General features: G+C 38.4%; 1 protein-coding gene across 25 annotated transcripts in view; it reads right to left on the bottom strand.

Annotated features, from left to right (window-relative positions):
* The window catches only part of LOC136847770 (intersectin-1-like), a 189,529-nt gene that overhangs the window by 150,845 nt on the left and 21,714 nt on the right, over nt 1-16,970 (bottom strand). For 21 of the 25 annotated variants that reach the window (XR_010855833.1, XR_010855834.1, XM_067119672.1 and 18 more), the window contains one exon: nt 11,911-12,472. Coding sequence is in view for 23 of the 25 variants with exons in the window: in XM_067119672.1 (XP_066975773.1) it covers nt 11,911-12,472 (562 nt within the window). In the remaining 2 variants the exon portion in view is untranslated. The remainder of the gene's footprint in view (nt 1-11,910; nt 12,473-16,970) is intronic. The other 4 variants (XM_067119673.1, XM_067119674.1, XM_067119675.1 and 1 more) reach the window with 1 other exon arrangement.

The raw sequence follows: 16,970 nt of genomic DNA, 5'->3' as shown, positions 1-16,970 counted from the left end.
CGGTCGGAGAATCGAACTCGCGGCCAGCAGACTTGTACTTGAAACATGAGCATATTCCAGAATCAACAAGTTTACAAAGATGCGTAAGTAAAATCCAGACCTTTTGGATCATCAAAAGACAAATCAATATTGATATATAATATACATATATCAATAAAAGAAACTGACATATGGGAAGTCTAGAAGACCATGGAGAACAAGAGATGATGAAATTTGGATCCGACGAGAATTCAGGTAGAAAGCGTGCATGATTTGAAATTCTAACAGTGGCAGATTACTGGAAGGAATGCTTAAGCAAAATACAAAGCTTTTTAACACTGGAAATTAATTAATCACCAAAAACCCATCCTCTATTTTAGACCACATTCTTGGTCATCATGAATCCAAGGACTGTAACTCTATTCCTAGTTTAAAAGAAGATTCTTTGCTGGCTGGACAGCTGCATCACACATGCAACCCATTTATCCTGGGTATCACACAAGAGCCACACTTGTGTAGTCTAAGCTATAACTGTGAGCAATTAGCAGGGTTAATAGGAAATACATTTAAAGTAGTTGAGTTTGTGTTACAAAAAAATTGGATTGTAAAAAATTTTGTTTTACAGCAAACTCATCATTTACATTTTAGTTCAGAATCCTAATTTAGGTCCCAGGTAAGTGATTACAATGGGTTGAGTCCCAATTAAGAGCTTTTCTTTCCATCTTCCAGAGATTCAGAATAACTTGCACCTCCATATGAACGTCAGAAGGAGATGACATCAGATTTCCCTTTACGAACAGAAACAGGGAGATTTCTGAATAAGTGGCTAAGCATTAAACTTTATGATACTGCCATCCAGAACCTTACTACATGCATCCAAGGTGATATGTTTGAGCCCTAGCAAAGATGCATCTTACCACCTCCCAGCATGACCCATGCACAGAAACAACCTGGAAATTCAACTGAGGAATTGGACAACTGAAGGGAGAAGCTTATTGATCTGCCTAGGTTAAGAAGATCGTCTTTGTCTCCAACGGTGAAGGGTGCAGAATTGTTCTGAATACCTACAGATATATCACTACTAGTATTTCAGCAGAAAATACCAAACCTCTTGTTTTTGCTCTTGGGAAGAGTTGCTGCCAGTACCTAACAGATTAATCTTGAAGGTGTTCAATGAAAAGAGAGACTCCTTCAGATGAAACTGTCCATTTAGGCCACCTTGACAGAGCACATGAATAACCCCTTAATCACCAGGAATGATTTGTAAACACTAGTCTCAGATAAAGTCATTTAAATCTCGCCAACCAGGACAGGATCCTCATTTTGTACGAGGACAGGAAGAACCTGCATAAGGTTTGAAATTAGCATATTTGAAGGTCTCTCCTTTCAACATCAGCTGGGTCACCTTTAAGTGTGAAGATCTACAACTGCCCTCTCTAGTGAAATGGACAAAACCTGAAATAGTGGGAGATTCTCCCCAAGGGATATTGTCAGAGAATGCCTCCCCAGAGTAAAGGAAGTCCATAAAACCATTCCTTGCTTGGTCAGAGCAGTGATGTTAGTTTGGAAAGTTTTCTTATTGTTTAAGCAATAATAACTCACTGTGCCCAATGGAAGACATTTATAATGTTTACCTGAAAATTTTTCCTACACAAAATATCAAGATTAAACAATTTTCGGAAAATAAATCGAAAATGTTGTTCAACATACAGCATTCTCTCTTCCTGCAAACTTTTTTCATGAGAAAAGTATGAGAGGAAAACTGAATTTAATATTAAAAATAAAAGAGCATTAAATATTTATAACATCCCACATCTAATAACCATCTAATGCATCTAGCAGGTTATCCTGATCAAACCTTCAGTGAAACTAAAGTGCAGTAACACCTCACCCTACTTCCTTAATTCATTTCAGGACTAGAATAACTGACTAAACATCCTATGAGCCCCTATGAGCAACCCATATCTTTGCTAATACATTTTTAATGCCTTTGTAGTAATGTTTACAAATTTAACTGCAAAGAATATAGAAAATAATTTTAATTTTGTTGTAGGCCACTGCAAGAATCAGTTTTGTCCTGAGCTCTGTTGCTCTTCTTTTCATCCACATTCATCCAATAAGGTACAACTCTGAGTCAAAAAGCACAAGGGCTCTCTCTGTATGCTAAAGTTCAGTTAGCAGATCATCTAACAGAATGTTTAGGATTCATGACGAACAGGAACATGGGCTAATGTAAAGATAAGTTGAGAAACAAAATGGTTTTACTATGACATGAAAACGAGTGTCATTCAAACCACGCCTGAAAGACAAACTACCTATATGAAATAAAAATTTTGTCGAACAAATCTTCTGACAGTAAGGTACTGAGTGACCAAGGAAAAAACATGATCAGAATTTTCTAAGGAGTTTGCAGTGCACATTTCACGTTATGTTTTGTACTGATCTATTTTGCACCCATTTAAGGGACTGCAAATCTTTTATTCAAAAGACAAAATAATTAGAATTATATCAACAACTCCTGTTACATGAACTGTCATGCTCTCTTTGCAATAAAAATATTTCATGTGCAGAAATCATAACATAAATCCCCTAAGAACAAATACAGTAATAAGACAGAACACAAAGATACTTTTGGTGAAAGTCATCTTACACAAATAATAATCTCAGTGTCAGGGTTAAAGTCATAATTCTCAAAAAGGAGTGGGAAATCTTCTTTCCTGTAAGGTGGGGAATAAATCATACACTTGAGTGGCAAGATGGAGAGGACAACAACAATCAAAGTGACAACCATAATAAGGGATCATGGTTACATCTGTATTAGCTATGGAATAGACCCGTATAATTAATTATTTAAAGTGAAACAAAGTTCTCTTCAAAAGCAGAAGTGAAAGTAATATGATGGACAGGAAGACCCCAACAATGACTTCTTCAACATTTTTTTTGATGCTGCAATACTCTACAACCTTCTGCTACAGTGGTATCTTATACCCATCTATTAAAATACTTAGACAGCAATAAACTTCTATCATAAAAATCCAGTTTATCATCCCTACCACTTCTTTATATATAAACATATAATTTTCAAAGTACACTCAGCCCTGTGTACACAACTGTTTGGTATGAAAGTTTTTTACTAATATATATATTTTCTTCAAGATTAATTTTAAGATTTTTCTATATGATTAGCAATTCACAATAATGATTTGTGACCTCCATATTATACTTTTGAAAAATGTGTGTGTACAATATGTCAGCAGCAGCAATGCTGTCCAGCTAGGAGTGACCAAGTCAGTCAAGAGTCAAGCAATCATAGTGAGGATGCCCAATAGTACTCCCATCTTTACAGGCTTGTGTGGGAAACTGATGATGAACAATACTGTATGGTTGGATGAGGGTCTTCAAGGGTGATATGGGGGAGATATTCAAGCCTTTCAGCTCATGGGTCATCGTTATAAGTGGTTGTTTTGGGGAAGGCTGGGGAAATTCAGACATACATTCTGAAATTGTCATCAGATTATTTGTGAAAGTAGAAAAACCCATATTTTTAACTATCAACTGGCATGTATAATATGAAACCTCATTTGTTACTTAAAAAACACTGCTCTGTACTTCACTATTTTTCACCCCGTCTAGTATCTTCTCAGACAAAATGTCATCACATATAACAGATAGTTCACAATATTATCTAATACACTGACTTCATGGGGAACTCAGTATAGAACGAATTAAAGCATGGAAAGGTGTCAAAGAAATCAAAGCAGGTTCACTGTTACGCTTGTAAAAAAAAAACAAATTTTTGTCCACCTAAATACAATGACATGTTTTCGGCCCAGAATTTTCCTTGAACTATGAAGAGCTATGTAATTTACAATTTACAGTCTTTATCAAAAATAGAAAGTAGGTTCTTTTGACAAATCTGCCTCTTCATTTATTAAATGGAATCCTCATTGTCAGCTTACAAAAGTTTAGTGCAGTATTAACTTCATGTCACTAGGCAGTCTTAACTAAAAGACAACATGTGCACCCATTGCCCAGTGCTGGGATCAATTTGGCCTTTTTAATCTGAATTACATAATAAATACATTACTGTTCATGCTAGGCTGCAACTCGGTCATATACACAGGGTTGACTGTACGTATCAAGTTTCACACATCACATTTTTCTTTTGAGTTCCACAGAATCTAAATACCCACTAAACTATCCAATGACAACTACAGTATTCATACACAAGAGTAAACTCAGTAGGTTGGCTATATAAATTCAACAACAATAGCCAAATAATATTGCCTATCAAATAACGCATTAATTTTTTCTTGTTGTGTAACCATGAAACTCTAATGGAAGTGTTTAAATATCTCAATACTAAATTAAGATGACCTTAATCCTCATATGTGGGCTAAATATTTAGATGATGGATGGATAATAATACGGTTTTAAACTAATTCTTACATATCTACTTCAGAGTGATATGTACCTAAAATCTATATTTCAAATAATGATTGTAATTCATCACCCACTTAGCTTTTATCTGCATCTTTACCATCTGTTCAAAAAGACATGATACACCAAAAATGATAGAACATATGCCACAAATTAAAATAAATGTAATGTTCCAGTGTACCTCTTAATCTACAGGATACCCTAATCAGGGATGTTTATTGCTCTGACACTGGTATATGAACCCAAAATGCCATCTATAAATGATCTAGATCAGTCATATTCCATAACAAATACATAATATAAACCACACAGCAGCTGCTCAGTATCACTGATGACAGGCATGAACAAGGGTCTTATGCTTAAGTTTAGCTCAGGTATACTTAGCAGAATTACACTTGACAGCCCTCTGAGAAACTCCTTATGGTTGACTGGAAACCCAGCCAATCACAGGTGGTGGTGTTATGGAAGTAACGAAATCAGCAACTTGAAGATGTGTGTACTGGGATGTATGAAATTCAGGGAGAGCAAATCAAATATGAAAGTTGAAAATAAACTGAAACAAAAATAATCACAGAGATTTATAACTATACAACTGGGATGCAATTCAACTGTAAAATCAAACAGCTGTATGAAAGAAGAAACATCTCTCTCATCAATTTACAAAACTCAATCACATCAACATTAAATATTTTCCTATAAAACAACTATTTATTCTACTTATGCTATACTGCCTGGAATGGTGTGGTGTTAGCAAAATATAATCACCAGGAAAAATAGCTGTCCTGAGTCTTCTTTTATGGTGGGTACTGTCAAGTAGAGGGATATCACTTAAATAATTATGTCACAATGCCAAAGGTATCTTAGCAATAAGAAAGAGCTACAGCCAAGTGACTAATTAAAGGAGCTAGGAGGAGAGATCCCAGCAAAATAATGTTTGTACTTACGGAATGTAAAAAATTATATTGTGTCCATGCAATGTACAAACAGATTTTATAACTTTTTTATACAAATATATCTGTTACATAAAAAACCTCATGTGGTCCAAATGTTCCCTGACACTTTTTCATGTTTTGCTGACAGGCAAAGCAGAGTAGCCAAGACTGTTCGTGCATACACACCATTTATCTACTAGCAGGTGGTAACTGTCCTCCTTGTTTGAATTTGGATATAAATTTAGGCCAAAGCCCCAGCACTAAGACCTACAGGGTCATTCAGCACTGAAAGGGAAGTTGACAGTTAAAAGGTTTTAAAGGTGTAACAGGAGAAAAACCTTGCAGATGCACTATGAAACAACTGTTAGGAGAAGGTGAGAAGTAAGCTGGAAGAAAGTGGATATGAATCGAAGTAATCCAGTAAAAGGAATTAAAGGAGTTGCAGCTAGGGGCCACAAGGATGCTGCAAAGAACCTTAAATTATGCCTAAAGTGTACTATTAGCCCCCTATGGGTTGTCCTCCTTGTTGTTTTGCATAGACAAGATTTGGTATATTGAGAATGGAGGATGGGAAGTGGGAACTTTCTATATGACTGTTGGGTTTGTGTGGAAAATATGCTTATGTTAAAATTTCTTCATTTTTTCCACTACACCATCAATCATATGATGCCAAAAATCACTATTTAGGCAGGAGGTTGAGAAGTTGAAAATCCTAGCCTCAGCATAAGCCTGACTAATCTAATGGAGCACTTTGGTATATAACAGGTCATGATCAACCAATGTTTGATCAACCATTAATTCAGAAGACAAATGCTCTTGAGCATGAGTGAGGAATGAACAAGGGCGATGATTAGGGGCAGGTACAGGAAGAAGGCCCCTGGTATGTGACATTGCTGGAAAGTGATGCAACTCACTCATAGACATGAAGAGACAAAAATTAAATAAAAGCATACACCATGAAGAACAAAAACTAAACAAAAGCAGTCTTCATGCTGCAGTCATACCTAACTGGAGTTCATATTGGGCCCTATGCAGCTTTGGAAGACTAAGGAGAGGTACTATTTCAGTTGCTGGATAATGTTACAAAGGAGACTTTTTCACAGGCATCTCTCCTGAGGTCCTTGGATACACCATTTCAGTGACCTGATGCTCCAGCAACTTTACATACACTAACAACTCTGGAGGTGTGGAAGGATGAGGTATTTTGGCATAATAGGAATAAAGGCACTGAGTGGACTTATATCCCTCTCATCACACCCATAAAAGAATCTGCCTGTTTTCCTAGCAGAAGTTCATGGTAGAGGGTTGGCAGAATGGGTGATATTTGCAGCAGAGGCTTCAAAAAAGCCTCAGTCTCTGAGGCCTTACTCCATAATCTCCAAGCATGAAACCACATGGTGCCTGGGCTTGCATAGAACTTCTGGACATGTGGTTGCTTCTTTCCAGGTTGGTAGGAATGGGTGGTGACTGCAGCAGAGCCTTCCAAAAAGCCCCAGCCTCTAAGGCCTTGCTCCATATCCTCCAAGCAAGAAAACATCATGCCTGGGTCTGTGAGAAGCCTCTGAACATGTGGCTGCTTCTGAAGCCTCATCCAAATTAGCAGGGACCTGGGGCTGTACAACAGCAACTGAAGAGGAACTGGGTGCCAATCTTGCCATGCCCACAGAAGAGCAATCATCATCCCTGAGGCACTAAACCCTACCTGATCAGGCTGGACAGAGAGAATGCATGAGCATCCAGGTTAACCCAACTGTGAAGCATGGGGTCCAGCTTCTGGCAACTAGGTTTAATTGTTCCAAGAAATACACTGGGATCCTGTGGTCAGGGCTTGTTGCAAAAAGTCTACTAGGGGTATGGCAAAACAACTACAAAACAGCTTTACAGACTTCCATATGCAGCAACCACTTGTTAATACTGCTGAGGCTGTTTGCAATCATATTACACCTTCCTGGGACAAACCAGGTGTCCAAGACCATGTTGGCCTATGTTTACACGAAGATCTTTCCCACCAAACAACCACAAAGGTTTGGATTTTGTTGCTATTTGGTTCCTGGGATAACTCACTGTAGTCCAGTTTTACATCAAAACTCTAATGGCCTTGGTGTATGACTGAAGGGACAAGAACACAGCCTTCAGTTCTAGTTAGCTGATGTGCTTCTTCCAGTCAACCTCCAACCTTGTTCCTTTTGCTTGTTGACTAACAAAATGAGCTCCCACCCATGTGTAAAAATATCAATGAAGTGACAAACTTCTGGAGCTCGAGGAACCAGACACCTATTCTCAAATGAACTGGATACCGCCACCACTGGAAACCCAGTAGGACTTCTTCCAAGAGTGTAATAAGGAATGAATCTGGGAGTCACACATGATTAACACTATGGATGTTGTAACAGCAGTGGCCTTATCTTGAAACAGCTGTGGGGAACTAGCTTCTCCAAAAAAGGTAGGTAACCTACAAAGACCGCCACAGTTTAGCTGGAGGGATTAGCTATGGCTGAAACTCATGGGCCAGAGCAAGCTGTCTTGGGACCTTTCCTAACAAGGAATGAACCAACACTCACGGTGTCAATCTCCATACTCAGGTATGTTGCCTCCCTGAAACTAAACCATATTTCCTTCCTAAAACTGAATTATATCTGGCATTTTCTGGTTGACCTGCAAGCCCAGATGCTAACACAAGTCTCAAAGACAATCGAAGTTCCTTAGGGGATGCGTTGCTGACTAAGCTAAATTAAACCAGCGTAGCTGTCATCAAGGCAAAACAGAAAGTACAAAACTGAAAGATCTTGCCTCCCTAATGCTAACAGCTGCAGGTGCAGTGGGGAAAGGGGGGATTTGATGGGAAATACAGCAAGACTTGTCAAAGAGGTAACCGTAGCAGCAGACAAAGAGTTAGGGACAGTCAGTGCAGCATACAGTCAAGGGACAGTCAGAGCAGCATACAGTCACTAGCAGTACAGCAGCAAGAGAAGGTTGCCTGGTAGGAACAGCAATCAAGAAAAGGCTGCCTAGTAGAAACAGCAATCAAAAGGGAAAGAAGGACAGCATACATCACAGGCATAACAGGTGAAGAAGTAACTCCAGATATTGCTAAAGGAGGTAGTGGAAGAGGTGGGCATCAGGTACTAGTGCAACAAGTAGAGGAGGCACAGCTGAAGCAGAAGTGCTGGTTTCTCTCACAACAGATGTGCTATAAAAAGAAATGGAGAAAGACCAGGAACAGCTTGCTAGTTTCTTCAGAGGAGGAATACCTTTCTCTGGCACTGCTGAATCGTTTTGGGTCTTTCATGCCTACCACCCACATTAATTCCAGTGCTTAAGGCAAGCAAGATTCTTGATATAAGTTATGTTTGGCACCTAATGACTACCTTGAGAACACAACTTCAAGCCCGTCATAACAATAGGGCCATACACCTGAATTCCAGGTTTTCAAAACTTGTGATAGTCAACCTGTAACCCTTGACAGCTGAAACTGAAAATTCTTGAATGGTATAATAATACTAAGGAAGCACAGAAATGAATTCCTAGTGAATAGTATGCAACTTCCTCTTGTAACAAATAGCAATGAAGTACACATAAGGGAACCAGATAACCAAGTGCTTTTTGTGATAAAAACAAATAGCACTGTGCCAAGACAGAAGAAAAACATTGCTCAGTCGTCTGGGTACATGAAAAGTACAATGCACTGGGCTAAATAAACTTTAAAAATAAAAGATGGTGCACATCTATGATTGAAGAAAAAACACTGTGCCTTTTCCTTTCTTACAATTCAAGTAAACTGGGAATAGCCAAAAAGCTACCTGCACATCCTAATAAGAATAATAAAATATGATACCATCCTCATAAGAATAATGAAATACAATATCAACCTTATCCAGAAAGGATCAGTGATTTTAAATTGAAAAGCTCCACACTGTTAAGTCACCAAGGCATCTGTAACACTGAGATGTAATGAATGTGGGGGCTCCCACTAAGAGGGAGATTTAGCAGAGGAAAACTCCAAAATTCTGCCTACTGAGCAATCAATTCTTAGCTAACACTTCCATTCTGGGCTGTACAGCATAAGTAACAGAAAAGAGTACATTGTATGGGTGCATCCTTGCTAAATAAGAAAACAGCCTAACCTTTATAATACTGAAAATAATATGCAGAGTCTACTGAAGCTATAACGTAAATAATGTTAAGAAAATTTATCACACTAGGATGTCACTCACAAAACTAACTATAATAATATCTCTTTGAATAATGTATAAAACTGAAACAAATCATGTACATTAATACCTCACCTTACATCGTTATTTCACTCCAAGACTTGTGACATTGAAAAGGACCTAAATTGAATAAACCCTTAAAAAATTACCTAGGCAACCTACAAACTCATATAAGCAACCCCATAACATCGCTGATAAAGTAAGTTGCTTGGTAGTTCAGCAGTTTTACAGTCTTTTTGATAAATTTATACATCCTAATCCAAACCAATGTAAATAAAAAAAATCATTTTACATGTAATGCATTGTACCTGATGAGTACATCATCTTTGACCTAGACTAAAAGCCCTGCCTAATAATGAATGGTTGTCAATACTGTTATCTGCTCAAGCCTAAGGCACAAGCTATGGCAGCAAATCTTTTCACCCTTTACATTCCATTTTATTATAGTCCCCTTTTTTTAACAATGTAGGATTGGGGCTTTCATTTGTTTTTATATGATTTTGTTTTTTTTAATGATTTTTGTATTTCTATAGCTTTTTCACATTTCTTGCTGATCAATGTAACATTACATAAACTAATTTTTTCTAATTATTTTCAACAAAACTGCCATAAAGTCAAAAATGCTTGGAAAACAAATCAACATAACTGAAGGTATTACTCTACTATCTAATGAGTTTGTTATGTGAATCATAAACAAACTAGGCTTAACGTTACACTTACTTGAGTTATCATATAGTGTTATTTGACAAGTTTAATAAGTAAATATTTATGAACAAGTGTAGATATGTAGTTCCTTTAATATCATCAAATAATAAGAACATCCAAGAATGACCTTGCTAAAGATTTATAGAAAATTATGTATCAAGGCAACAATTTTTTTGTTTCTTATTTTTCTCTAAGGAATCATCACTTAGGTTCACAGCTCCCTTACCAATGTCTGAGACTGCAGGTAACTTTACATAGTAAGCTTGTTTCACTTCCAGGTAAATAAAATGAGTTCCATCTATAGCTGTGATACATAATAACCTCTTCAACACAAACAAAGTGTGACTCATGCAAACTGTACTTGATACAAAAGAAGTAACTTAAACAAAACAGGAATTACAAAAACTGTCAAGCTAATGAAGTAAAATAGCTCACAGTTTACAAATTAAATTCTGAACTTTAGTTACTTCTTGTGTCCACTTCAATCATTTTCAGGCCAAGAAGCCTTTCTTAATTTCAATGTCTATGAGCTGTTACATATCTCTTGTACACTAACATTTTCTGAATTAAGCAGTATCCCTAGTTTCTATTTGAACATAAATTTGTCCACAAAATGGATCTTCTTTGATTTTTCAACCATATCAACCATCCTTCATCAAAGTAACTATTAAAATTCTTACTTTACAATAAGAAAATTTCAACTCACCAGCAGCTTTTGCTTGGCTGTAAATTCAATTGCTTCTCTGGGTAGACTAACTGTAATTCCTATGCATTTACTGCTGTAAATAATCTTAATGTTTAATACGGAAACCAGATGAAGATAAAGTTGACATGCCTCCTTGGAGCTTTTCTTAAAATCCTACACCATTAATTACAATACTCTCAGAAAATACTGTACTAACATCCTTTATCCCACTTTCCTATAACAACACCTGAATAAAAAATGAAATATCTTTCTCACGTACATACAGCTGTTTTATTCACAGTTTCATATTTATTTCTAAACAACTAAAATAAACAGATAACAAGAACTCTAAAGCTTGTGAAAAGTTTCGAAATATAGAGGAAGAGTAAAGTACATGTACATATACAGTATTCACATTAGAGCACATATACATTACTTACTACTCACTTGAAAGACTTTCAAATTACGAGTTATCTTCAAGAAAAATGACACTAAATATTGTAATAAGAGGGAATTGATGGCCAAGGAATTATATTCAGTTTCAGTGACCTATCTTTGAAAGGATATGCAAAACTGATTATAGAACATGAAATAATACTGAATCACTTTGTATCTTGATACCTACTGATGATAGATTTTAATCAAAAACTTTTTCAGTCAGAAACAGAACAAGGATCAGTAGGCAAGTAAAATGCACACTGAAAGATACTTTTACATGACCTAAACCTACAGTAACATTTAATAATAGTTTTGTAAGGTGCAATAACCTAAGCCCAACCAATAATCATGTGAATATATATGAAAAAGTTGGCTATAATGGGATACTGTAGCATAATATTTCTAATCCCAAATATTCTAAATAATACAAAGGATATTAAAATGCCATGGTAAAGTACCAAACAGTGTACATGTGTAAAAACATAAGATGGTGATGGTGAATGTGTGTATAAGGGTATACCTGGATGTGTAGAGGAAGTGATGGTAGTGGTGGTAGTGGTGGTTGGGGTGATGGTAGTAGTAGTAGAGAATGCCCCCCAGGGGGCAATGGTAGTGGTGGTGGTGATGGAGGAGGGGGTTGTGGTAGTGTGGATCCCCCGGCCCACATCACTACTGGTATTGTTAGTGATGGTTGTATTAGATTCCCAGACACCATCATCCCCAGAGTTTTGGGAATTATAATGGGCTGGGGGACATGCCTCCTCCTCATTTACAATGCCATTGTTGGCCATAGAGGGCATGGTGGTGGTAGTACTAGCGGAAGGGGGCGGGGGTCGTGCTGGAGGTAGATGCTTTTCGGATGTTTTCGGAAGTTGATCCTGTGCAGGCTGCGGACTACTGGTGGGAAGGTCGTTACCTTCCCCTCTGCTACTTGGCCATGCATCTTTGGGCTCACTGTGGGGCCATGCACTATTCCAGTCACTAGCCCCACCACTGCCAATTCCTTTACCTGCCCATGCTGAGCTCGCCGTATCCCCCCACGCAGCATCTGGATTCACAAGCTTCTCTCGTAGTCTTAAAACCTGCAGAAAATTTTTAATCTAGAAATGAATGCCACTAGAAAATACATACTGTATCTATATAAAAAAATCTTGGTACAGTTACTCAAGATTTGAGCAAACTTCATTAGTCTCAAATATTACCTCTAATTAACAATAAAAAAAGGTAAACTGCTGTATTTTCTTTACATAAAAGTTTAGTCAACAGCTCAGCAATCTTATTAAATGAAGACAGACGAAGGTGGGGTCAGTTACAAATCAAAACCCAATACTTTACTCATAAGACACTCACAACCCTACCTGATGAAGTAACTGTGCAACATATCATTAGCTGCTTATTCAAACATTATATCTAAAGTTCCAAATATGAATTTTCTGATGATTGAAACCCTTGTCAACTGTACGAATGGGAAAAAAATTTGAAAACAAAACTAAGAAAATACTATGAAGTACCTGTTGAATCTTTTAACAGGCATATGTTGAACAGTAAACAAAAGTCTTGAAAAAAGGTTACAGTAGTACTTCATATCAGTTTTGGAAACTTCTTTGATATGCATCAGAGAGAGAGAGAGAGAACTGACAACCAGTAAGTAAAATCCATCCAAACCTGCAGATAACTTACCTTCAATGTATAGCATTACTTCATGTCAAATATAATAAAGAACAACAGTGGCTGCTTGAACCCAATCATTATTACAATTAACAGACGCTTTTATCTATTAAAGAGATAACACATTAATTCACAATATGAAAGGTTAATCATATTTAACTTTTAAAAATTAAGTTTTTACATCCCTCTTAAGGAGTTCACATTATGGTCTTGAATCTCCCCAGACACAGACTTTCTTATGTTTTACAGACAACAGAAGCAGAGGAGCTAAGAGCAAACATTCAAGCATGTGCACCATGGACCCACCAGTGGGTAGCAGCTCTCCTATCTTAAGACAGTATTTGTAAAGGGTACACACAAAACCAAGAGAACAAGATGGAAGGTGGGCAATGAACATGAGTGATGAGTTTGTACAGGTGTGTTGAGCATTACATTGGGAGCTTGTGATTCAAACTTGTTGCAAACAGGTCTACTAGGGTGATGACAGCATCTTATTTCCCTGGCTGATGACAGGATCTTATCTCCCTGGCTGAGACCATCTGCAATGATGTTTCACCTTCCTGATGGAAAAATCATCAGCATAATCCCAACAGTGTTGACTCTGTCCACACAACGATCTCCACTTTTAGGTGACACAGGTTCACATCTTATTTCATCATTTCTCGGGTGGAGTTTTTGCCATTGCCTTCTTGACCTTTTTAATTGAAAATACAGTGAATTCTTGGATGGCACAGAAAGCAGACATGCAGCTTCCTGTCTGCTGCCAACCAGGTGCCTGTCACCTGCTGGCAAGGAGTTGTGGCTCCCTAACACTATGTTAATGCATTGATGAACAGGAAAACTTCAAGGGCCTGAGAAACCTGGGGAAAGCCTGCTTACAAGTGACCTTGGTTTTAACACCACTGCAAATAATTTAGTACCTGCTTTGAGGCCACAACAGGGTAAGCATCTGAGATAACCAGAGCAACCAAAACTTAAAAAGGTGCAGCATACTGGACCTCATCCTAAAGTAGCTGTGAAGAACTAGCTTCTCCAGCAATGAAAGACTCCCAATAATGAACTCCCACAGCTTAGCTAGAGGATTTGGTTGGTGCCAGAACTGATGAGCAAATGATATTGGTCTTCTGAGCCTGCAGGCTGAAGGGAGAACTGATGCTGTTGCCATCTCAATTTTCATTCCTGCAAGCTGAAGGGGGAACTGATGCTGTTGCCATGTCAATTTTCATTCCTGCAAGCTGAAGGGCAACTGATGCTGTTGCCATGTCAATTTTCATTCCTATAGTAAAGGGAACCAGTTTTGATATCTTCCAAACTACACAGTTTCTGCCTCAATTCTATTGTACTTTATGCTATTATTAATCAGTCACACACAAGTATCTTTGAAACCTTTTTCTGGCCTGGTGTACTCAGGTTGCTACTGGTGCCAGAGTCCAGGAGAAGACCTGTGGAGATAGGCCAAGGATGCCAGAAGTCCACTTTCTGTTGGAATGCCACACTGACTCAACTGTTTATTTTTGAAAAAGGTATGCTGCAGTAACTAGTTTAGGGGGTTGAGATCAATGACTGAATGCCAACTTCTTGTTGTATTTGCAACTAAAACAAGACTAAAAACCCAGGCAATCCATCCTGCAACTTCCCTAATCATCTGTTTAAATAACTGACTTCACCTCATTGTCCAAGGGGGTGAACTTCTTGGGATCTTCACCATACATCCCACAGTCCACTATTTAAAACACAAGGAAGGACTTATCTCCAGAAAGGACTGGCAGGGAACCTTCTGACCTATCCAGAGTCACAGAGGCACAGGTGATTACGAGTATTGCATCTCCTCTCATGGCAATTAGGCGTAGCTCACCCTAGAAGACAATGACATTACTAGAAGAAAATGAGAGTGAGAAGGAAGAGGGGATCCTCTGTAAAGTTTATTAATAAGGTATGCGCGCTTTCCCTTTAGATACTGGTGGCAAAGGAGAGAACGTAACAATCACTAAATACAGTGAACCCCCCATATTCACGGGGGATGTGAACATGTCTGCAATAGGGCATAATACTAAGATCCTTGGGAAGTAAAAACCTCTGGCTAAACTACCACCATGTATGACCCACAGGTGATGGGGGAACTGTAAACCCCTAAGTCCATGAGGGTGCATCAGGTCTGTGGGAACATAACTGGAAGAGGCAGCAAATACAGCTGGAGGCTGACTCAACAGCAGTAGCTGTGGAGGTAGCAGGAGGTGCAGCAGGAGCAGCTGAGATTGCATCACTGAAAGAGCACAAATTGCCAAGTGGAGAAGCAACAGGAGACTGAGAAAGAGAAACCACAGGCAAAAGAAGGCAGAGCAAGAGAAGTCACTATAGGCACAACAGGAACAGCAGACACCAAGGAAACAGTAAGACAACCAACACCACAGCTACAGCAGGACAGCAGAAAGTCCAGAAGGTCATTAAAGCAATGACCTGAAGATGATATTGACACAGAGACATGGAGAGGAAGTTGTACTGCAGCTGTGCTAAAGCTGTGCTAAGAATTTATCCAATAGTGAGACTTCTGCAGCCAAATTGCAAAAGTCTGGTAAGCAAAACCTAATATATCAGGAAAAGCAGGCACCAGGCATTCAGGTGAGGGAGTGGCCAGAGTTAAGGAAGTAGATTGGTCATCCAGTTTAGCAGGAATTGTGTGAACTGAGAGCGAGTAGCTACTGAGATGGCAGGCTGGGGATCAAGAATAGGCACATCACTAGAATACTAGTGTTTCTTGACTTTTATAAGGGAAAATCCAGAAGCCAACCACAACATCAGAAACTTAGATGTAAAAGCAGTAGCAGCTTTGAGAGCAGATCATTTATCTCTCCGTGACTTGCATGTTCTTCCTTCTTTCATAGCATGAATACGAGGTAAAAACCAAAACCAATCTTAGTGTCACCAGTGAAATGGGCAAGCAGTGCTGGCCCTGACAGATGATACACAGCAGTTGCAATTCCATCTTCAGCAAACACATGAATACACAGCTGACACTACCTGGAAGACTTTGGCATGTCTGCTGAGGCACACTTACAGTAGAACAAAACACACAAAACAGTAACTAACAATACAAGCACATCATTTAATAACGGTCTAAACAAACTGTACTACTTACGTGGCACATAATACAAACCCATACAAAATGCTCAATAAAAGGTAAGAAAGGTAAGAAAACTTGAGACACCAATCGTGAGGTACAAGACTTGATGTAAAAATCTGGCAAATAGTCATACAGTACCTCCATTAATGGACAATGCTATTAACAGACAATTGGATTAAAAGACATTTTGTACAAGGAAAAATCCACTCTATTAACATACTTTTGCTCAGTTTAAGGACAGACAAAGATGACAGACTAAATTATGGTTGGGATTAGGCATGTCACGTGTGTGCAATTCTAAGCTGAAGGGAAGGGTTCAGTCTACCCAAGGGTGTCACACAGTGCACACCTCTGCCAAACTGTCTCCTGTACCTTTGTATGTTTACTGCAATTCTAGTGAAAAGTGATTACACTATAAGTCATCAGAGCACCTATGAAGGCTAGAGATTCCAAGGCTGAGCCTGTTGTGGAGGATAATGTCTCTCTGGGCAAGTCCATGGGCTTGGAGGTCAGTGATGATACTGTGGAGGAGTTAGTGGAGGAGGACAAAGCAGAGCTTGCTACAGAAGAGAGCAGCAGAGACAGAAAAGAGAAAAATCCCAGACACAGTTGCCTGCCATTTTTACGGAAAAGGACTCCCCTTCCAGACAATAACATCTAACCTCCTCTTCACCTTTCTCACCACCTACCACATACACCATCAAATCTCCTAATTAGAGGCAAAGTGAGAACAAATTCGTAATTATTATATCTACTTACTGTATGTTTTTTTTATCTATAATTCCTGCAAA

This window comes from Macrobrachium rosenbergii, chromosome 17 (assembly GCF_040412425.1).
Source record: "Macrobrachium rosenbergii isolate ZJJX-2024 chromosome 17, ASM4041242v1, whole genome shotgun sequence".
NCBI lineage: Eukaryota > Metazoa > Arthropoda > Malacostraca > Decapoda > Palaemonidae > Macrobrachium > Macrobrachium rosenbergii.
The sequence above is the reverse complement of the archived record's forward strand: the minus strand, read 5'-3'. Positions and strand labels throughout refer to the sequence as shown.